Source organism: Sus scrofa, chromosome 18 (assembly GCF_054392235.1).
Source record: "Sus scrofa isolate SSC_HxYL_T2T_F1_AM1 chromosome 18, Sscrofa_HxYL_maternal_Yorkshire_Landrace_v2.0, whole genome shotgun sequence".
Classification (NCBI taxonomy): Eukaryota; Metazoa; Chordata; class Mammalia; order Artiodactyla; family Suidae; genus Sus; species Sus scrofa.
Window position 1 is genome coordinate 63,524,663 of NC_139400.1, and position 23,724 is coordinate 63,548,386.

The 23,724-nt window shown below is 46.3% G+C and overlaps 1 protein-coding gene across 3 annotated transcripts in view; it reads right to left on the bottom strand.

Moving 5' to 3' along the window:
- Positions 1–23,724, bottom strand: part of RALA (RAS like proto-oncogene A) — an 81,197-nt gene that overhangs the window by 10,641 nt on the left and 46,832 nt on the right. For all 3 annotated transcript variants that reach the window (XM_021079219.2, XM_013985841.3, XM_021079218.2), the window contains exons 2-3: positions 4,460–4,612; positions 2,966–3,174 (exon numbers count right to left, since the gene is read on the bottom strand). In XM_021079219.2, coding sequence (XP_020934878.1) covers positions 2,966–3,174; positions 4,460–4,573 — 323 coding nt within the window. In that variant the 5' untranslated portion in view covers positions 4,574–4,612. The remainder of the gene's footprint in view (positions 1–2,965; positions 3,175–4,459; positions 4,613–23,724) is intronic.

The window sequence follows — 23,724 nt, forward strand, 5'->3', positions numbered from 1 at the left end:
AAACGCCTTTTTAGAAATGAACTGCTCGTATCAGAGTTTTAGACTCACAGGCAGCGGTGTGGAGCGTACAGCCTGTTCCCACACACTCGGCGGCCAGTCCCTACTCTGAGCCCTGGAGCCACTCATCACTGTCTACGCACCAGTAAACCACGACGATGACCCGCGACTCCATGACATGACCTAGACGGCTGTGAGCTGCGAATCACACCTGATGAACCAACACGGTTACAAGGAAGCCCCATCTGCCTCGATGCTACTGTGCTGCACAGATACCGGGTTTTTCACAGGCTGAAGATCTGCAGTCGCCCTGCGTCAAGCACGTTTACTGGTGTCATTTTCCAAAAGCATCCGTCCACCTTGTGTCTGCGTCACATTTTGGTGATTGGCACAGCACACCAAACTTTCCCACCATTGTCACATCTGTCACGGTGATCTGTGGTCAATGACCTTTGATGGGACAGCTGTAATAGTTCGGGCATTTTTGCTTAATGTGACGCTCCCGTTATTTTGATTTTTTTGTCTTTTTAGGGCCTTACCCGCGGCATATGGAGGTTCCCAGGCTAGGGGCTGACTTGGAGCTGTAGCTGCTGGTTACACCACAGCCACAGCAACATGGGATCTGAGCCGTGTCTGCGACCTACACCACAGCTCATGGCGACGTGTTTTGGAGGCTATTACAGAATTTTAGAATGGGAAGAAGGGCAAAGCACCTTTACAAACTGGTGCAACCTCTTCATTTTTATCCTAAGGAAAGTGAGAGCCAACAAAGATAAGAGGGGTTTCTAACATTTCTATCAAACATTTAGTAAGCACTACAAATTACATGCTAGCACCTGGGCCAAAGGTGGGTGCTGGGGACACTGCAATGGGTAAGAAACGGGCTTTACTCCCAAGGGTTTTTATCTCCTCAGGGAAAAAACCCACATAAATGAATCTCAGTATAGAGTGTGGTGAGTGAGCTACTGGAGTTGTGGCGAGTGTGTAGCACACACCCCGATACGGAAACACGGGGTTCCGCCCTGGTGATGGGAGGCCCAGGAAGGCCAAGGGCAGAGGAGCTGACACGCCACTTGCTGCAGGTGAGACACGGGGACTGCCCCGGAACCATTCCGACAATCTCCAACATGGCTTTCCTAGGGCTGGGCGGTTACTCAGACCATGTTTTCTTTAAGGAAAAGCCAACACATTGGAGGTACAACAGAAGGGTGATGAATGATTCACTGATTTTCCGTAACAGCAACAGCCTGAGATTCCTTCTCTTGGCATAAAAATATTTCCTTCCTTTGAGATTCCACTTTGGCTTTGGTGACAAAATTTATTCCATTACTTAGGCCAGAACCTGCTACATAATAAACACTCTGATTTTGTTTGTTTTTTGTCTTTTTAGGGCCGCACCCTCAGCATATGGAAGTTCCCAGGCTGGGGATGGAACTGGAGCTGCAGCTGCCGGCCTACACGACAACCACAGCAATATGGGATCCGAGCCACCTATACCACAGCTCACAGCAACACTGGACCCTTAACCCACTGAGTGAGGCCAGGGATCGAACCTGCGCCCTCATGGATGCTGGTCAGATTCACTTCCGCCGAGCCATGACGGGAACTCCTACAAATAATTTTTCAAGTTTCTCAGCAGAGCCTCCTTGCATCTCTCACAAGGGTCCCATCTTAATAAACCTATTTCTTGACTATCAAAATAAAGTTTCTCACTGACTTTTTTTTTTTTTTTTTTACAAAGAAGGTTCTCTCAGAATCTTTTACGGTCTCGAGACTTTCATTTATGTGTTAAAGGAATGCTTTGGGAGTTCCTGTGGTGGCTCAGCAGAAACGAATCTGACTGGTATCTAGAGGATGCAGGTTTGATCCCTGGCTTCGCTCAAGAGGTTAAGGATCTGGAGTTGCCCTTGAGCTGTGGTGTAGGTTGCAGATGTGGCTTGGATCTGGCATTGCTGTGGCTGTGGTGTAGGCCAGCAGGTGTAGCTCCTATTCAAGGTCTAGCCCGGGAACCTCCATATGCCATTGGTGCAAACCTAAAAAGCCAAAAAAAAGCGTTGGTTAAGCCCACGTGCAATTTCTTGTTTGAGCACAGGAATGACCTTGCCCGGCTGTGGAAGCCTCCTTAGCCTTCGGGGCTCGCTCGCTCTGTCTGTCTCCCTGTCCCTCTGGCGCGCGCGCGCACAGGCCTCTCCCCATTCTCTCCCGTCCTCGGGATCCCGCGGGCGGTCCCTGCCCACGTCTCCTGCTCGGTCACGCGCTTGCTCGGGGTCCTGGCTCATTGCAGGAGGCTGTGTGCATCTCGAAAGCAGAGGACGTCAGAACACATACACGTGCGAGGAGGTACAGTCTTGGCGAGGCCACAAAGGACTAAAGGACGCTGTATTTCTCTGATGTTCAGAGCGAACCCCTCTCCCCCCAAAAGGACAGACCTGGACTAATAAGCCAACCGTGCATGAGAAAGAACAGCCACAGCGTAACGAAGCCCGGCCGCCAGTCTACGGCGGCGTCACCCCTTTAGAAGCTGCCTTGGGCGGAGCACAACTACCCGGGGAGGAGGCCGGCGCTGTGCCCGCCCCGCGTGACCCAGGCGCTGGGCCCCAGGGACCCGCCCCGAAAGCGTCCCCATGGGTCAGAGCCCCTCCTGCGAGCCGAGCACAAGGCCGACGGCAGCCGCGGCTCTGTGCTCCAGAGCGAGACCGTGAGCCCCGCGCAGGGAGACGCCGGGCACAGAGACGGCCGCGGGCACGGAGACGCCGCGGGCACGCAGACGGCCGCGGGCACGGAGACGCCGCGGGCACGCAGACGGCCGCGGGATCGCGAGCAGCCATGCGCCGGCCCCGGGAGGGCGGACGCCGGGGGCAACGGCGGGCGTCTCGCGGGTGCCCGAGTGGAAATGAGCCCGGAGACCCGAGGGCCAGACCCCCGGGGAGAAGCCGCCCCGCAGCGGAAGGTCACGCCCCCGACCCACCTGAAGTCGGCGGTGGCCGCGAAGGACTCCAGCTCCGTGATGGAGAAGACGCAGAGGAAGCCCTCGCCGCTGCGGAAGTAGTTGTCTCTGATGGCCGCGTAGTCCTCCTGGCCCGCCGTGTCCAGGATGTCGATCTGCACCTCCTCCCCGTCCAGCACCACCTTCTTCCGATAGCTGTCTGCCTTCGTCGGCTCGTAGTCCTCCACAAACTGGCAAAGACGAGAAGCCCGGGCGCTTTAAAATCATCTCCGACACCCACCATCCTTCCGGGGCGGAGGTCCCGTCACGGCTCAGGGAAATGAAACTGCCTACCATCCCCGAGGACGCAGGTTCAAGGCCTGGCCTCGCTCAGTGGGCTAAGGATCTGGCGTTGCCGTGGGCCGTGGTGCAGGTCACAGACGCGGCTGGGATCCCGCGTGGCTGTGGCGTAGGCTGCAGCTCCAATCGGACCCCTAGCCTGGGAACCTCCATGTGCCGCAGGTGAAGCCCTAAAACGACAAAAAAAAAAAAAAAAAAAAAAAAAAATTCAAAAAATCAAATAAAGTACTTTTTCACTTTTCCCCTCTCCAAATTTTTTACCATCGTTGCCTGTAAAGCAGGACAACTGGTGGATGTGAGGGTTCTGCGTGTGCGAAAGAAATGTTGATAAGCAAGCAGTGAAAAGGGACACTGAGTGACAAAAATCTGCACAAGTGCTTCTCAGAAGATGCGGCCGAGCTCTTGGTTCCTCATCAGAGATGGCTCTCCTTGGGCAGGCTGGGTACCTCCCCGAGGTTGTTTTCTCGTAACAGAGAAAGCATTGTTTTGAGGATTAAGAGAGGAACCATACCTCTTTGCCTCTATTTGGGAGGAAGAAAAATTGAGAAATGCTTAAATTTGATTCCCAACCCTTGAATCCTTTAGCCTTGGTAAGAGTCCTTTGGGGAAAGAACAATTGCCAGGCCTGGGCTAAGATCTTAAAGCTGGGCAATGACGTCCGATGTAAACACACGCTCACTGATCTGTACCCTGTCTAGTAGGTTTATTATTTTTTATTTATTTTTAATTACTCAAATGAATTTATCACATCTATAGTTGTATAATTAATGTCTAGTAGGTTTATTTTAGGGACACAGCCTTGATGTGACCATGCCAAATACACAATAAATAACTGATGTTTCACTGAAGTTATTAAAAGACTCCTTCTGTGTGCTAACGTCAAGTCGGTTGGGTACTATATCCACCAGCTGTATTAATTCAAGGTGGGACTCTCCATGAAAACACGAAAAATGAAAAAGCCACAGATTGCTCAAAAATAGACACCGTTTCCAGTATGGTTCTGTTTTTTTAGAAGCATAAGGATTTTAAGGACCTTGAGTTCTTGACGTGTTAAATCAAGTTGTATACGAATGTTGGCTCTCAAGACAAAAACAGATGAGAAGGAGCTTTCGAGGATTCTAAGAATCCACCCAAAACCGCACCCCAACAAAGCTAGAGGACTACTGCGATACCCACCTCGTCGTACATGAACTGCAGAGTCAGAGCGGACTTGCCCACGCCGCCGCTGCCCACCATGATGACCTTGTGCAAGGCCAAGGAATTCTGGCCCTTGGGCTTGTTTGCAGCCATCTCGCGTCACAGGGTGTTCACCAAAGGCTTAGGAAGAATCTAAGAAAATGAAGGAACGAGCAATGTGCAATACAGTCTTCCTCCGAATTCCGGCGTAGCAAAGAGAGAGGATCCCTAGGCTTCGAGAGATTACTTTCCCCCTGCAGGGACTTCAGACAGATGGCCAATGAAGCGTGCTCACTTGGGGGAAGAGCCACTCATCAGAGAACACCATGGCAATAAGACAGGTACATGACCCAAGGGCTTTCCAAGGGTTTTCAGTAAGGAGCTTCGTGACCGAAAGTGAAAACGTCCCAACGCGATCACATGCCGACAACCGCGGAGTCTCGGGGGTACCGGAGGACGGTCACACAGGTTACAAAAGAGGCGGAACGAGCACTCTGTTTTCTTAGTAACCCCTACTGGCAATAATTGGAGAGACGTTTCTTCTAATTTCAGTAAGAAACTGAGCAACCAAACTCATTCCAGCCACCTGCTAGTGGACGTAGAAACAGAATCTAACACCCGGCTCCCGAGTGTCACGATTCTGGAACATCTGTGTATCTCGGGATGGACGGCTCGTCCGACTTCCGCACCTCCATCTAGTGAGCCCTCACTTTCCTTAAAACGTGCCAAGTCTCCTCCATCCAGGGGCCCCGTGTGGAAAGACCAGCTTCCCTGGAAGCTGAGGTGGTGATGCTCGCTAATGGTGCCCAGGTGCCTCTGGCCATGGTACCAGGTCTTAGAAAAAGAGGCGGTGAGGTCATGGCAAACACCGATTCTATGCGGAGGCCCCCATAGGAGACTGGTTTTTGGTTTTCTTTTTTGGGGTTTCTTTTTGCTTTTATTTTTAAGGGCCATACCCGCAGCATATGCAAGTTCCAAGGCTGGGGGTTGATTCGGAGCTACAGCTGCCGGCCTACACCACAGCCACAGCAATGCCAGATCCGAGTCACATCTGCAACCTACACCACAGCTCACGGCAACGCCGGATCGTTAACCCACTGAGCAGGGGCAGGGACCGAGCCTGCAACCTCATGGTTCCTAGTCAGATTCGTTAACCACTGTGCCACGACGGGAACTCCTTGCTTTTATTTTTAAGGGCCACACCCGCAGCATATGCAAGTTCCGAGGCTGGGGGTTGATTCGGAGCTACAGCTGCGCGCCTACACCACAGCCACAGCAATGCCAGATCCGAGTCACATCTGCAACCTACAACACAAGCTCACGGCAATGCCGAATCCTTAACCCACTGAGCGAGGCCAGGGATGGAACCCACATCCTCGTAGACCCTAGTCGGGTTCAGCGGGTCCTGAGCCATGAAGGGAAGGCCAAGGAGACTTTGGTAACAGAGGTCCTAGGGGGCGCCCGTCCTCCTGAGCGCCTCTCTGACTTGCTCGGTCAGGGCACAGCTCTCCCAAGATGCATCTTGTGGGAACACCCCCAGCCTGCCCACCACTCCACCCTGTACCAGCCTCGCCCAGCGGGTCTCTCCTTCAGCTCTGCACATGCTCTTCTCTGCCGCGCAGCCTTTGCCACGCAGCTCCCCCATCTGGCATTTGCATTCTCATCAACCCCTCTGGCCTTTGGGGCAGCCTTACCTGAAACGCTCAGCCTACATCAGACTCTCCCCAGCCCCGTGCTCACGTGGCATCTGATGCTTTTCCTTCATAACCATCACAAGTTGAAATCGTCTGAGCATGTGAGTTGTTTAGCATGGGTCTTCTTTCTTAAGAACCAGCAGTAGAGTGGGTACCTGCTGGGGCTGCGTCTGTGTGGTTTGCTTCGTGCTTCGGTTAAGCAACACGGCTTGGCCAAGTCAGTCATGCAGGACATGAGTCTGACTTCGCCTCGGGGAGTGCTCCGGGCTGCACTGCTTTACAGCAGCTGCTGCTACGGGAGAGTCACTCTCAAGTTCGGGCAAGGAGGTCTGTGCCTCACGCAGTGGCTGTTCAGGGCACGCAAGAGCTGGGCACTGCTTAGGCTGCCCCAGAAACCATGGCCACATGCCCAACTGCCCCATATGGAAAAGCCTTGAGGAAAAAAAAAGCAACCCATAATCCTGCTTTCCGCTTGACAATATGACTGTGCTATACTTCGTCAGAGACGGCTGCGATCTGCACAGAGCCTAAGTGAGGTCACGGTCTGTGTGCCATTTGCGATTCTGTTTTTTTTAGTTTTTGCTTTTTAGGGCCCCACCCATGGCGTGTGGAAGTTCCCAGGCTAGGAGCTAAGTAAGAGTTGCAGCTGCCGGCTTAGGCCGTAGCCACAGCCCTGTGGGATCCGAGCCGAGTCTGCAGTCTACACCGCAGCTCACGGCAATGCCAGATGATGAACACGCCGAGTGAGCCCAGGGATAGAACCTGCGACCTCACGGATACTAGTTGGGTTTATTACCGCTCAGCCATAATGGGAACACCTGCTCCTGTTATTCTTATAAACATTTTAGCAGAGGGAGCTTGGACTGTGAAGTGTATGGTAAAGAATCCACATTTGGAGGCTAGACGTTCAATTTTACCTAATAAACAAGGATCAAGCCCCTCTTTTTCCTGGATACCAAGAACATGATCATTGGATTCTGAAAACTCTCACCATTTCTGAGCAGTGATAATCAAACAGCGCAGTTCAGATCAGTAACTGAAAGTCGAAAAGCTCTCCTGTATGAGCAAGTTTATGGAGCATATGCTGCTGCTCATGTTCCTCAAATGCGTCAGCAAATGACGTCTTTCTCATCACTGTGACCTTTACTTGCCGGCAGCCATAACCATTTCGTGGCTACGTAAGGACTCTTTTTAAGACAGTAATACCTCATGAGCTCAGGGTGTTACCACATCATTAAGTGAAGAGCTGAGTACGTGTGTTTTGTTTTTGTTTTTTGTCTTTTCTAGGGCAGCAGCTGCGGCTAGGAGTCGAATCAGAGCTGTAGCCCCCAGCCTACGCCACAGCCACAGCCACTCGGGATCGAGCTGTGTCTGTGACCTACACCGCAGCTCACAGCAACACCGGATCCTTGACCTGCTGAGCGAGGCCAGGGATCAAACCCGCAACCTCATGGTTCCTAGTCAGATTTGTTAACCACTGAGCCACGAAGGGAACTCCGAGTGTGTGTTTTCAAAGCAAAACATTTAGCAGTTATACCGACTGGGTAGAAGCATTTTCCCTTCCAGTCTGTGGCTTAGACAAAGCAGGGGCCCCAAAGCCGTCTTCCCAAAGTGCAAAAGCCCCTCAGAACTACTAGCACATCCCATTCTACCCAAAAAAGCAGCTCCCTAAGGCCCTGTCCCCGTTTCAAAATCCTGGCTTTCCACAACTTAGCCCTTAGTCCAGATGTTGGAACTTTAGACAATGTACACGTAAGTAAGCAAAGCCTATTAGTGCTCTAAGCACAACGAAGCAGACACGGGCCACTGGGAGAAAGGGACAGGGAGGGGCTACTTTAACCAGGATGGTCGTGGGTGACTCCTCCGAAGAGGCAGCCTGTGAGCTGAGACCTGAATTGGATAAAGGAACCCGCTGCCTCTGAGGGAAGAGCATTCCAGACCCAGGAAGGACGAGTGCAAGGCCTCAGATGGGGAGGGCCTGCCATGTTCCAGGGGCCAGAGGAAGAGCGGAGTGGATGGAGCCCCGTGAGCAACGGCAGTGCTCACAGGAGGGGAGCTTGCGAGGGAGGAGAGGCCAGATCATAAAAGCCTTGCAGGCCGTGGAAAGATGCCTGCATTTTATTCTAATTGTAATGAGAAGACTGTGGGGTGTGTCTAAGCAGGATTAGGACATGATTTATGTTTTTAAAAAGATGACCCTGCCGGGTGTGTGGCGAATGGATGCTGGCTGTGCAGGTGCTGAGAAAGCAAAGGGGTCTATCCCATCATCCGTGACCAGGTTTGGCAAGGTGGAGGCTGCCAGTGACCTCGGGAAGGGTCACGTCACCGCAGCCTGGACGGGGTGGGCTGAGGAGAAAACAGAAGCCGCAGAAAATGGACTTTCACTCAGAAGATGAATGGAGACACGGGCCACAGATCGACATGGATTTTGTTTGGGTTGCTTTTTAACTATAACTACGGGATGTTTACATGAAAATCATCTACAAGAGGCAGAAGCTAATGATGAAGAAGGGAAGGTGCCTCTAGGAGCAGATCAGGGGACTTGAGACCCAGGGTGCACAGGAGCAGGTATGACAGAAGGTGCGGTAAAGCAGAGAACAGGGGTACAGGTCCGGGCGGCAGACAGATTTGGCTATTACTTTGCTTCCTCAATGAAATACGATTCACAGAGCAATATCGTGAGGAGCTAGAATTCAAAAGCAAGCCTGTCTAGACAGATTAAGGGAACAGAAGATACAGAAATAGATTCAAGGACACACTAGAGTGTGTAATAAAGGCATTTCAGACGCAGGGTCAGAGAGAGAAGCCAGGAGGATAAGTCAGTGCACGGGGCTGGGTAACTGGTGGCCACACAGAAAACATACACTGGACCCTGTCTCCTCACACCAATGTAAACTGTGAGCAAGAAAATAATAGTAACAAAAATAAATTGTGAGCAGATCAAAGATTTATATGACAAAACGAAATCACAAAAGCACCAGGAAAAAAACCCACAAAAATTTTGTTTTATAATCTTAGAAAGGGAAAGACATAAAGTGTTACATAAAACAACTTTGATAAATTTTACTGCTCAAAACAATTTCTACGTGGTAAAATCTTTTATAAGTAAAAAGGTAAACTGAGGACTATATTTGCAATTCACTTCAAAGATAAGAGGCAATTTCTCTCTATAAAGAGTTATTAGAAATAAGACCAACAACTCTAAGAAAATGGGCAAAAAATATGAACTGTCACGGAAAGGGAAATACAAATGCTCGAATATGCTCCGGCTTTTTGCTGAAAAGAGAAATAAGATTAGCTGGGAACATCACTGTTTTACCCAAGAGACCTGTAACAGTATCGCACAAGGGCTAACAAGCTGTAGCCCCCCCTGGCCTGCTTTTTGTGTGGCCTGTGGCTAAGAATGGTTTTATGTTTTTGAAGGGTTATAAACAAAACAAAGCATAACCAGGAAGAACATGCAATAGAGAAAGTATGTGGCCCCGAAGATGTTTACTCTCTGTCCTAAACAGAAAAAGCTTATCCCTGGGAGTTCCCATTGTGGCTCAGAGGTAATGAATCTCACTTGTGTCCATGCGGATGCAGGTTCAATCCCTTGCCTCACTCAGTGGGTTAAGGATCCGGCATTGCCTTGACGTGTGCTGTAGGTTGAAGATGTGGCTCGGATCCCACATGGCTGTGGCTGTCCTGTGGTGTAGGCCGGCAGCTACAGCTCCAATTCAACCCCTAGTCCGGAAACTTCTATAGGTCATGGGTGCGGCCCTAAAAAGCAAAAAGAAAAAGAAAAGAAAAGAAAAAAAAGAAAAAAGAGAGAGCGAGAGAGAAAAGGCTCCTCTCTCCCTGGTGCAGCAGAGGTATAAATGGAAACATAGAGTAACTAGTAACCATTAAAAAAAAAAAAAAAAAAAAAAAAAAAGACACTCTTTACCCACTGATATGCAGGGAGCTCAAACATCATTAAAGTGAAAAAAACAAGATATAGAACAATGTACCCTGTATGCTACAAATTGCAAAAAAGGTGAGAAAAGATTATTTAGAAGTTTCTTGGTTTTATATCTGAAAGGATATAAAAACATAGCAACATCCTGTGAGGGTGGAAATTAAGTCACTGGTGGAGAGAAGTGGGATAATGGCTTTGTACTAATTACCACTGTGATTTTTGTTATCATGTGAACATATGTCTTATTTTAAAATTACAATTAGTTACAAAATAAGCTAATAACAGGAGCCTGCTTATTTTCTGCCCTCACTCGGAAAAAGTGCAATTAACTACTTTCTTGGTACAAACTAGGCACGGGAGGAATGACCCTGAATTTTAAGTGAAATGTGACTTCTCCGTGTGTGTTCACAGACTCCTGTTTCCCCCTTCGACTAACGAGACAGGAACCCGCATTTCAAATTGTTTGGTTTATTTGCTTCAACTATCTTCTACCTTTTACGGTTCAAAAAAATTTTTTTTAAATTACAAAACTGCTGCCTCCCCTTTGAGTAACATTATATTTCCATGACTTACATATTATTAATTTTGCTTTTAAGGCTGCACTTGCGGCATATGGAAGTTCCCAGGCTGGGGGTTGAATTGCTGCAGCTGCCGGCCTACACCACAGTCACAGCCACGCGGGATCCAAGCTGCATCTGAGACCTGCACCACGGCTCATGGCTACACCGGATCCTTAACCCACTGAGCAAGGCCAGGGATCAAACCCACATCTGCATGGATACTAGTCAGGTTCGTTTCCACTGCGCCACAAAGGGAACGCCAAGATTTCCTTTTTTCCGTGGCTGACTAACACTCCATTGTGTGTGTGTGTGCACATGCGTGCGTGCACGTGTGTCTGTGCCACGTTTCCTGCATCTGTTCATTAATGGGCATGTTCGTTGTTCTGTGTCTTGGCTACTGCAAATAATGCTGCAATGAACATGGGGGTGCATGCATCTTTCTGAGTCAGTGTTTTCGGGTTTTTTTTGGATAAATACCCAGAAGCAGAACTGCTGGATGATGCGGTAGTTCTATTTTTTAAAAGTCCTCAAATAATCCCATAGAATCTATTTGGTTATGATAGGCTTCCAGTTTTCAACCTTACCGTTATCTCTGCTTCACCCAGAAGCTAGACACCTATGCAGTGCTCGCAATGGTGACTTAAATTAGGAAGCACCTAACTTCTCCCTCCCCCCGCTTCCTCCATCACAAATACATTGAGCATGTGTGGCACAGTTCTAGGTACTGGGGACACGGAGTTGAATTCTATACGCCTAGACTGTCTTACGGTTCTTGGTATCAGAAGTCCAAAATGAATCTTAAGGGGCTAATTAAAGTCAAGCTGTCTGCAGGGCAGGTTCCTTCTGGAGGCGACAGAGGAAAACTGTTTCCTACTTCTTCCACTTGTAGAGACTGGCTTTCCTTGGTCCCTGGCGGCATCACTACAATCTCTGCTTCCTGGCCATGCTTCTCCTCCACTGTAGTCAAATTTCCCTCTGCCTCTTTTTTTTTTTTTTTTTTTTTAATTTTTAACATTTACTTTTTAATTTTTTAAATTTTTTATGAATTTTATTATATTTATAGTTTTGTACAGTGATCATCACAACCCAATTTTATAGCATTTCCATCCCCTTCTGCCTCCTCTTATAAGGGGACTTGTGGTCACATTTAAGGCCCTCAAGGAAAATGCAGAAAAATCATCCCCAAAGCCTTAACTTAATCACACCTGCAAAATCCCTTTTGCCACAGGAGGTAATATTTAGATTCTGGGGACCAGGACAGGGGTCTCGTCAGGTCATTGTTCAGCCTACCTCACCCAAGAGGAAGTGGGTCATGGCGCCTCACACCACCCATCTTCAACCCAAACTCTAACCTATTTTAAACTTTATGAAAATTTCTAAGAAACAATCCATTCTCCAATATTTAATAAGGAATACTCTTCCAAGTAAGATATCAAACACACCCTGTCCAGTAAGAACAAAAAAACCAACGATCTTTGTATTTCCAGAGTTTACTATTACCTTTTTCAGACTTTGAAAATAAAGACAATCATTATTAGGCTTTAGTTTAACAAAGCGAGTAGCTGGTAAAAGTTCTTACTGGGAGATTCCTTGTTAATAAAAGAGATTCAGTGAAGCACCTCCCCCTCCAATGTGAAGAGTGTACTAAAGGCTGTGATCCCTGAGGTTCAGTTCCTATCGACTCATCGCAAACCACTACTGAGCACGAGGAGGCCAAATCAGCGACTCACCCTCAAATGGAAAGTGTTTCATATTCATAACTCATAAATGACACCCCCTATCTGCAACAAGAATACCTGCTCAAGGAGCTCCTGTTGTGGCACAGTGGAAACAAAGCTAACTAGTATCCATGAGGATGCAAGTCTGTCCCCTGGCCTCGCCCAGTGGGTTAAGGATCTGGTGTTGCTGTGAGCTGTGGTGTGGGTCAAAGACGAGGCTCGGATCCCACACTGCTGTGGCTGTGGTGCAGGCCCCTAGTCTGGGAACTTCCATATGCCCCGGGTGGCTGTGGCCCTAAAAAGCAAAAAAACAGAAGCAAAAACAAAACAAAAAAAGAAAAAGAATACCTGCTCAGTAAAGGAATTCAGTTTAAAATAATTTTAGAAGAGCTAGAATATACTTGATCAAGAAAGCAAGATACAGAATTCTATTCTGAAAGAGATCTGAGACTTTGGGTTTATTACCAGGTACAGATAATATCACTGGCACATTTCTCCAACCATTTAAGGAATAGGTATTATTAATACTATTTAATGTTTTACAACATTGGGGAGTTCCCGTCGTGGCGCAGTGGTTAAGGAATCTGACTAGGAACCATGAGGTTGCGGGTTCGGTCCCTGCCCTTGCTCAGTGGGTTAACGATCCGGCGTTGCCGTGAGCTGTGGTATAGGTTGCAGACGCGGCTCGGATCCTGCGTTGCTGTGGCTCTGGCGTAGGCCGGTGGCTACAGCTCCGATTCAACTCCTAGCCTGGGAACCTCCATATGCCGTGGGAGCGGCCCAAGAAATAGCAAAAAGACCAAAAAAAAAAAAAAAGTTTTACAACATAGATAGAGCCTCCAAAGAATCCAGCACATTAGAAAAATAAACCAAAGTGACCAAGCAGGATTCGACCAGATACGCAAGAATGTCTATACATTAGGAAGTCAATGCAATTCTTCCTATTAATAGATGAGAGAAGTCAAAGATTATTTCTACATTATCAGGAATGACATTTGATAAAATTCAAAGTCCACTTCCTATACTGATAATATAATTTCACACTTAGGCCAAAGGAATCAACTAAAAAAGTTACTATAGATTTCAAAGGTAAATGGTTATAAAATCAATCCAGACAAAACTACAATTCAAAAAGGCACATGCATCCTTATGTTCACTGCAGCCCTATTCACAATAGCCAAGATACGGAAACAACCTAAATGTCCATCAACAGATGAATGGATTAAGAAGATGTGGTACATGTACACACTGGAATACTACTCGGCCAAAGAAAAGAATGAAATAATGCCATTTGCAACATGGATGTGACTAGAGATTATCATACTAAATGAAATAAGTCATAAGAAGAAACACAAATACTATATATTACCACTTAGATGTGGAATCCAAATTATGGCACAAATCAACTACCTACCTACAAAACAGAAACAGACTCAGACACAGAGACTTGTGGATGCCGAAGGGAAGGAAGGAGAGAGTGGGACGGCCTCAGAGTTTGGGGTTAGTAGAGGCAAACTAACACATTTAGAATGGACAAACAATAAGGGCCTACTGTACAGCGCAGGGAACCATGTCCAGTCTCTTGGGATGGGCCAGGACGGAAGGTTACTTGAGAAAAGGAATGTACATGTGCGTACGACTGGATCACCCTATGCTGGACAGCGAAGCTGACACAATGTGGCAAATCAACTCTACTTTAATAAAGAAAATGATAAATGGTTATACGATCAGTATGTTATATAAAAAGATAAGTTTCTTGTCAAATAACTGGTTAGATATATAATGCATGTCTCTTTACGACAAGACTCACAAAGACTATATACAACTAAGAATAAAAGGAACAAAAAACTGTGTAAGATATTCATGAAGGGAGTTCCCTTAGAGGCTCAGCGGTTAACAATCCCAACTAGGATCCATGAGGATTCGGGTTCAATCCCTGGCCTCGCTCAGTGGGTCAGGGATCTGGCACTGCTGTGAGCTGTGGTGTAGTTCACACACTCGGCTTGGATCCTGCATTGCTGTGGCTGTGGCACAGCCTGCCAGTTGCAGCTCCTATTCAACCCCTAGCCTGGGAACTTCCATATGCCACAGGTGTGGCCCTAAAAAGCCAAAAATAAAAAATAAGTAAAAACAAGGGTTTTTTGAAAGCAGGTTTCCAAAATTAGTATGGTAATCAATGTTGTGCATTCTTTGTATGGTTTGGATGAGTGGGTAGTATATCCAATTAGCTCTTAATCTAGCCTGCTCTAATTAATACCATGTCCTATCGTCTCTCCTGTCTCTGTTGCTACTGACTCAAGCTTACAGTCTTTTCAGGACTCTATGGGGAACAAAGACTCCACTTGCAGCTTCCCTCATGGGTATGCTGGGCTGGGACTTCCTCCACCCAGGTTCATCCTCCAACCCCATCTGTTTTCTGTCTTCTGGAACCTGGAAAGTCTCTGTTTTGCTGAGGCTCATTCCATCTGTTCTCATTCTCGGTTATGGATTTACCAAGGTCTGACTGCAAATTCCCCCCCCCCCCCCCCGTCATTTCACAGGGAGCTGGGGCTACAAAGGAACAGGGCACAGTAATTTAGTCCATCGGCTTTCCCTGTAAATGAGTTAAAATCAAGAGCTGATTTAATTTGGAATCCCCAAATACTTCAAATTTAGGAACTATGAAAATCTCTACTAAAGACATCTAATTAAAATTAGCCTGAGGGTTTTGTTTTTGTTTTCGTTTTTTTGCGGAGCAAAGAAAACCATAAACAGAATGAAAAGATAACCTACTGAAATGGGAGAAAATATTTGCAAATGATATGACCGATAAGGGATTAATATCCAACATATATAAACAGCTCATATAACTCAACATCGAAAAGCAAATAACCTGATTAAAAAGAATGGAGAGAAGACCTGAATAAACATTTTTTCCAGAGGAGGCGCAGATGGCCAACAGGCACATGAAAAGATTCTCAACGCTTGCTAATCATCAAGAAAATGCAAATCAAAACCAGTGATAATCACCTCACACTGGTCAGAATGGCTATCATCAAAAAGACAACCAATAAATGTTAGCAAGGATGTGGAGAACAGGAAACCCTCACACACTGCTGGGGAGAATGCAAACTGCTGTGGCCACCGTGGAAAACAGTATAAAAAACAGAACAACCATATGTGATCCAGTAACTCCACTCCTGGGTATAGACATGAAAAAAAATGAAAACACCAATTCAAAAAGATACATGCGCCCCAACGATCACAGCAACATTACTTACAATAGCCAAGATAGAGAAGCAACCTAAGTTTCCATCAACAGATGCACAGATAAAGAAGATATGGTATATACACACAAGGGAATACTACACAGCCATAAAAAGAACGAAATTTTTGCCATTTGCAGCAATATGGATGGATATGGAGAGCATTATGCTAAGTGAAATAAGACAGAAAGACAAATGCTGTAAGAAAAATGCAGCAAACTAGCGAATATAACAAAAAATAAACAGACTCACAGATACAGAGAACAACTAGTGGTTACCAGTGTGGAAAGGGAAGGGGGGAAGGGCAATCAACAGGTAGGGGAACAAAGAGGTAAAAATTATTAGGTAGAAGATACAAGAATATACTGCACAACACAGAAAATAGAGCCAATACTTTATAATCACTCTATTGTATACCTGTGACTTAAATACTACTGTCCAACAATTACCATAAAAAAAAAAATGAGTTTAGCCTGAATTTTAAAGAATACAAGTTATTAAAGAGTTCCCATCATGGCGCAGCAGAAACGAATCCTATCAGGAACCATGAGGTTGTGGGTTCAATCCCTGGCCCTGCAGTGAGCTGTGGTGTAGGTCGCAGATGCGGCTCGGATCCTGAGTTGCTTTGACTCTGATGTAGGCCGGCAGCTGTAGCTCCGATTTGACCCTTAGCCTGGGAACCTCCATATGCCACTGGTGCGGCCCTTAAACAAAAAAAGAATACAATTTATTCAGTACCAGCCATAAGAATACATCAGTTTGCCGATGTCAACTGAAGAAAGACGCACAAGCTACAAGTTACGAGGTGTTTTACTCGGAGACCTTAGCGAGGATGACAGCCTGGGAGGCAGCCTCTCAGACGCTCTGAGGACCTGGTCCAAAGAGATGAGGGAGGAGCCAGGACACACAGGAGTCCCTGCTGAAAACCACCCACCCAACCCCAAGAACCACCCCCACACACAAAGACATCTAACGTTAACGCCTTCAGGGCTTCCTGAGTATGGGAAGACTCAGGAGGCTGGGCTCACCGAACATACTCCTTAGACGTGCGTCCCAACTGTCTAGGGCCAGTATCCTGTTTTCCCCACCCTGAAGTCCCCTCGGGTGCACTGCAAGGGTGCCTGCAGTGGCTTTTTACAGCTTGATGGCAGGCGACATTCGTGGTTTACCGGAACAGCAGATCACATTTTTTCTCTGTCCCCACAACAACTGGGTGACCAAGAATCACCAACAAGGAAGTCGTTAGGATGCGGCTACATCTGGCATAAAAGGGGTGGGAGTGAGGCACAAGAGGGAGAGCAGAGAAAGGGGGGCCAGTAGCGGGCATCACTAGAGAGGAGCGTGGAAATGATTCCGTCCTGCCGTTGTCTTTAGCCCGGGACAGGTAGCTGAATGCAGTTCTCAGGGAGCCTACTGACGAGTTACGGCCCTGCAAGTTACGGGCCCTGACACTCTGCTAACAAACCAGGAATTCAAGGCTAACGTTTAACTCTACGGGAAGAAAGAAAAACTCCCTTTGGGTCCATTGGCCTTTACTAAGGCTCTTTAATAGCTCACCCACTGAATTTCTACTTCATGGAATTGTTGTTGAACAGCCAATTCTTTTTAAAGAATAACAAGGAGCCACTAAAGAATGAGAAAGAAAAAAATGTAAACTAGTAACTGCTGAAATCCTGGCTTGCTCTGCACAGCACCATGTTAACCTCTTCGTATGTGTGATAAGATGCTCACTGTTGAGTGTGGCTCAACAAATATATAGGAAATACCACTTTTTATTTTTATTTTTTTGGCCGAGCCTGTGGCACGTGCAAGTTCCTGGGCCAGGGACTGAACCCAAGCCACAGCAGTAACCAGAGCCACCGCAGTGACAGCGCTGGGTCCTTAACCTCTAGGCCACCAGAGAACCCCAGGAATATCAGTTTTTAAATTAAAAACTTCCTCTGGGAGTTCCCGTCGTGGTGCAGTGGTTAACGAATCCGACTAGGAACCATGAGGTTGCGGGTTCAATCCCTGGCCTCGCTCAGCGGGTTAAGGATCTGGCGTTGATTGAGCTGTGGTGTAGGTCACAGACGCGGCTCAGATCCCGCGTTGCTGTGGCTGTGGTGTAGGCCGGCAGCTACAGCTCCAATTCGACCCCTAGCCTGGGAACCTCCTTATGCCGCGGGAGCGGCCCAAGAAATGGCAAAAAGACAAAAAAAAAAAAAAACAAACAAAAAACTTCCTCTGACAATGAACACAAGGAATATATTATATGAACTTATATTTAATGGTAACTTTATATCCTCAGTTAAATTCTCCCCTGAGCACCTGTGTACCACAGGTTCACTTCCAAGGGCTCTGCTGAGGGCGGTGAACACTCCTCGTCCTACCTGGAGGGCTCACCGCCAGCCGCCCACACACGCAGCACACACGCATGCACGCGTGGGACGGGGGCTCCTTCCTCCCGCAACGATTTTCCACGATCTCAAAAGCAATGCGTGTTCATCACAGAGAACGCGGAGAGTGAGGGGGCGAGTCACCGTGTGTTCCTACCACTCACGGTTAATATTTTTGAATGTGTATCTTCTTCTAGGACTACCTTATATGAAGCATTTAACCAGTCATATGGTTCAAGAAACTGGGAGAAACATTTAAAGGAAAGCAGAAGAGAGAAAAGGAGATTTAAAAGATCGTAACATCTAGAGATGGGACAATGACATTCGAAGAAAATATTTTTTTCATTTATCGAGTGTTTATGACAGATACTTTTTCAACTACTTGAATATCTCACAAAACTCTCAAAAGACTTAATAACTACTATCCACTTTTTATAGGTGAAAAACCTGGGCCACACAGAACTTTAAAAAAAGTCTCAAATCACACTGCTGATGTGGAATGAGGATTTAAAAAAATCCAGATCCTGAGTGTTACCACCTAAAGTTTACTACACTGTGGAAGAAAATCCTAAGAATGACTTTTTAACAAAGCTTGGGACACAGACAGTTTTCGATGCAATTTCTTTTAAAGATAAACAGATAATTCTCATGGGTATTTACAGAAAAACTACCCACATCATTTTATCTGAGTTATAAAGTCCATGGCACAAGAAGAGGGATAATCCTATCAGAAAAGCCGTACTGCAACTGCATTCATGAATGCGGAAAGTCATGAAATACAGACGCCGGAGTTTTACCTCTTAATAAAACAACAATCCACTAGAGCTAAATGTTTTATCCCAGAAATATAATAATAGCTTAATATTAAGAATGCTAGAAAATAATATAATCACATTAGGCCCAATGAGAAGAGCCATATAATCAACACAAGAGAGAAGAAAAAGACATCAGAAGGAACGCAATACTCCTTCCCAATAAAAAGGTTTCTGAATTAAACACCAGAGGCTGTCCATATGTATTCTTCTTCTTCTTCTTTTTTTTGCTTTTTAGGGCCACACCCATGGCATATGGAGGTTCATGGGCTAGGGGTCGAATCGGAGCTACAGCTGCTGGCCTGTACCACAGCAACTCAGGATCCGGGCCCAGTTTGGGCCTACACCACAGCACATGGCAACGCCGGATCCTTAACCCACCGGGTGAGGCCAGGGATCAAACCCGCAACCTCATGGTTCCTAGTCGGATTCGTTTCTGCTGCGCCTCGACAGGAACTCCTGTCCATATGTATTTCTAACAAAATGCTTCACACACAAATTTGAAAGCCATTTTTGTACAGGAGCCACACTAAACTTCTATTTTAGAAAAGTATACTCGTGACGAAAGCAAGCACACTTCATGTGTTGGGAAAATGCAAATGAGAGAGAACATGTTAGTGGGAGTTAGAAAAATGGCTCCAAATTCTCTTTTCTGGGTCTTACTATTCTTGTCTACAGCTGCCAATGAACTAAGTGAAAAAGTCTGCCCATAATTCTGGACTTATCTAAAGCCCACCTACCTGGAGATTTCAAAACAATGGTTAAAACTAAGAGGACAACACAAATAAATAACCATCAGTGAAGGGAGACAGCTGCTGTTCAAAAACCTCCTTCCGTTTTCTCCCGGCTACATTAAAATTATGAATCATACAGAGAAACCGCACTGTGAGTCTAGTGAGTCAAGGAAGTTAATACTGAACTGCTGTCTGCTCACTACTGTTCATTCTCTTTTTCATGAACAGGCAAAAGAGTATCTGAAAAGCACAAAATTCTAACTTCAAGTTGTAGGAAAGATAATGTGAAGTTACAGACTAGGGGGAAAAGAGATTTGGGAATTCCCAGAAAATCAAGAAAATATTTTGTAGCACCTAGATTTCTCTTTCCAAGATTGAGTACTGATAAATCTTAATTTGAGATTTGATCATATCTTAAAGTTAAAAATGAGAGTCATCTGTAGAGTCATAACACCAAAGTTGCAGTTCATGACCAGACGACCGACTATATCAAGGACACACAGGAGTTCCCGCTGTGGTGCGAGTTAAGGATCCAGCGTCACTGCAGCTGTGGCTTGGATTCAGTCCCTGTCCTGGGATCGTCCACAGGCCACTGGTACAGCCAAAAGACAAACAAACAAAAAACCCACACAGGTCTGTATTAAAAAAAAAAAAAAAAACAACAAACCTATATTAAAATAAGAATAACCTGAAGGGAAGATTCTTTCACAAGTATTTTAAAGCTGGAATATGAGTTCGAACCATCTGGGAAGCCTCTTAAAAATATAATTATCCAGGACCTCTGCATGAAGAGTCTAACTCACTGGTCCAAGATGAGGACAGTGTATTTCTTGTAAAAAGCTGCCGAGATGATACCAATTGCATCTTGGTTAAGAATCACTGCTCTGTACGTACATCTATAAAGCTAAGCCGTATGAACTGCCAACAGATCTTCTTTTTTTGTACATAAAAAAGCAATTTCATATGATTCATCTAATAGAAGGTGGCCAAGGATTAACAACAGCTACCACTTACTGAATGTGCGACTTTGTACTGGCACCAAGTTCTTCCTAGCTGCTGTGGAAACTCTGATAACACGAGACAACGGGGCACAGGCTGACTCTGCACGCGGAGGTGAGGGGACAGAGAGGCAGCTGAGAAAGAAGAGCAGCTGAGTCAGGTACGATGCCACCGGGCAAATTACTGTTCTGTTTGGGATAAAGACCATGGCGTTACAGATGTATCCATGGGGACAGGAGAGACGGGAGATGCTAATTTAAAACGAGCCCTGCATTAAGCAGCTGACTGTGGTCGAGGAAGGGACCACCCTTCTCAGGAGTGTCCAACGAGTCTTTAAACATCGGGAACACAGACCAGAATGCAAGTCCTTCCACTCGAAGGGAAAGAGAGGGCTTTCTGGGACAGTCACGGCTGATCAGGAATAGTCGGGAGTCACAGGCCGGGCAGCAGCCCCATGCACAAGTAAACCCTCCCATCTTTCCAAACACCCAGTCATACGTTTAAAATTGAAATATTATAACATGTGCACCTAAATTCAAACCAGTGGAGAGAAGCTGTAGTATTTCTGATACTGACTCACAAACTTTGAAAAACTTATGGTTTCCAAAGATTGGGGGGGTGGGGGAATGGGCTGGGGGTTTGAGATGGCAAGGCTACAAAACTGGGTTGTGGAGTTCCCGTCGTGGCTCGGTGGTTAACGAACCTGACGAGCATCCATGACAAAGCGGGTTCCATCCCTGGCCTCACTCAGGGGGTTAAGGATCCAGTGTTGTGGGGAGCTGTGGCGTAGGTCGCAGACGAAGCCTGGATCCCATGTTGCTGTGGCTGTGGTATTAGGCAGGCAGCTACAGCTCTGATTGGACCCCTAGCCTGGGAACCTCCATACCTATGGGTGCGGCCTAAAAAAACAAAACAACCCCCCCCACAAAGACCCCCAAAAAACTACACAGAATCAAAAAGCCCCAGGGCTGATCATGGGAGGATGAAGGGGGTAACGGTGCTCCTGGGCCCTCTCACTGGGCCTTAAATAATGGGAATAAACCACAAAATCCGGAGTTCCGTTGTGGCTCGGCGGGTTAAGAACCTGACTAGAATCTATGAGGATGTGGGTTCGATCCCTGGCCACACTCAATGTGTTAAGGGTCTGGTGTTGCCGTGAGCTGTGGAGTAGGTTGCAGACACGGCCCAGATTCCGAGGTGCTGTGGCTGTGGCGGAGGCCAGCAGCTGTAGCTCTGATTCGACCCCTAGCGGCCCTATTAAAAAAAAAAAAAAAAAAAAATTGGGTTGTGATGATCATTGTACAACTAAAAGTGTAATAAAACTGAGTAATAAAAAATTAAAAAAAAATAAAAAAATAAACTTCCAGGGAAACAAACAAAAAAATTTGTAACATTTCATTATCAGGCTTCCGCTAACGTAGAAGATAATCTGATGATAAAAGAGATGACATTTGGAAGGTCTGGACCAGAGAAATGGAGATTTTCCTGGAGACCTCAAACAATAGTCTTCGGTGGTATTCTAGTCTATTTCTTCCAATTTTACGTCTGATATGATCTTAGTAACTTATTTTCATTTTTACCTGAAACTTTCACTGCAAGATATTTTTTAATGTCAGGTCAATACAATGCAACTAAGTAACCACAGAAGGAAGTCTTTAAATAATCCAGTCCTGGAGTTGCCATTGTGGCTCTGTGGTAACAAACCCAACTAGCATCCAGGAGGATGTGGGTTCGATCCCTGGCCTCGCTCAGTGGGTTAAGGATCCGGCACTGCTGTGAGCTGTGGTGTAGGTTGCAGACACGGCTCAGATCCCACGTTGCTGTGGCTGTGGCGCAGGCTGGTGGTTACAGCTCCAATTCAACCTCTAGCCTGGGAACTTCCATATGCTGCACGTGCAGCCCTAAAAAGCCAAACAACAACAACCACCACCCAATCCTCTCATTTTTCACATGAGGAAACAGGGGCTGGAGAAGAGTTATTAAGTCACTTGCAAGAAACTCAACAGAAAGTTGTGGCAGTTAAAATCGGAACTGACCCAGGGGTATGATCCAGCAGAGTCTACAAGTCTGTGCCAAGGCAGGCAGATTTGATGTGAAATCACTGTGTACTCACAGATGACTTCTGAAGCAAATATACTTACCCTCTCTCATGCCGGCATTCTACTCTTAAATCCAGGGTTCAGTTCAAGGGACGGGCTGAGCACATTTGTTCTTCTTGCTAACCGGTACCCACCTACACGTCTCCACATTCACCCATCCATCATACTGGCAACTGACTCAACTAATGAAGTCAGTTTAACTAACCTCCTGAGGGATCTAGTAGTTTTCTGTTATGCCAGGTGTTCAAAAACGGGGTCTTGGTTACAACAGTGACAGGTGCTGAATGAAGACAAAGAGACTTGTTACAATAGACTCTCTGTAACAACAGAGCATTCTGGTTGCTAGATAACTGGCTGCTTTTCATAAATCACCTTTTTTCTCCTTTCTGAGTTCTTGGCGCTGTCAAGCAGGGACCTCAAAGAAGATCATTATTAACCAAATTAGTGAACCTTGACTCTAAAGGCTTGAAAGGAAAAAAAAAAAAAAAATTAAAGCTTTTACATGCCTTGAGTTCACACTGAGAAACAGCCAGTACGAACAGATGAAGCCTATATTTGTTAAATCCCAGCAGACTAAATTCTTAGGCCTAAATATAGCTGTCATTTTCATAAAACCAAGAAGTAGCCAGAAACAAGAAAATTCAAGTAGTTCTGGGCTTTGAATTGCTAGTTATATTTTAGACAGGATACAATTGTAATATACAAAGCCTGGCATCAAATATAAGACATCAGCATAGGGGTTTTGATCCTGCTACCCCCCCAAAACTATATACAAACTAAAATACCAAAGAGATTGACACAAATCCCCCAGCCTTTTATATAAGCACAACCTATCACAATACAAAGTAAAATTACCTGGACGTGGCTTACTTAAAATCCCCCGGGGTCCACACTGCTCCGGGGTGAAAGTCAAAAGCCTCTGTACTGTCTCCATTACCTGTCCCTCGTCTACTCTTCGCCCTAGACTTTACACGCCCCGATCCTGATGCATTTTTCAGTTTCTACGCGTGAAATACGTGTAGACAATTCGGGGAAGTTTGGATTAAATGATACCAAGTAAAGAGGATCTGTAGGTAGCTGCACACTGTG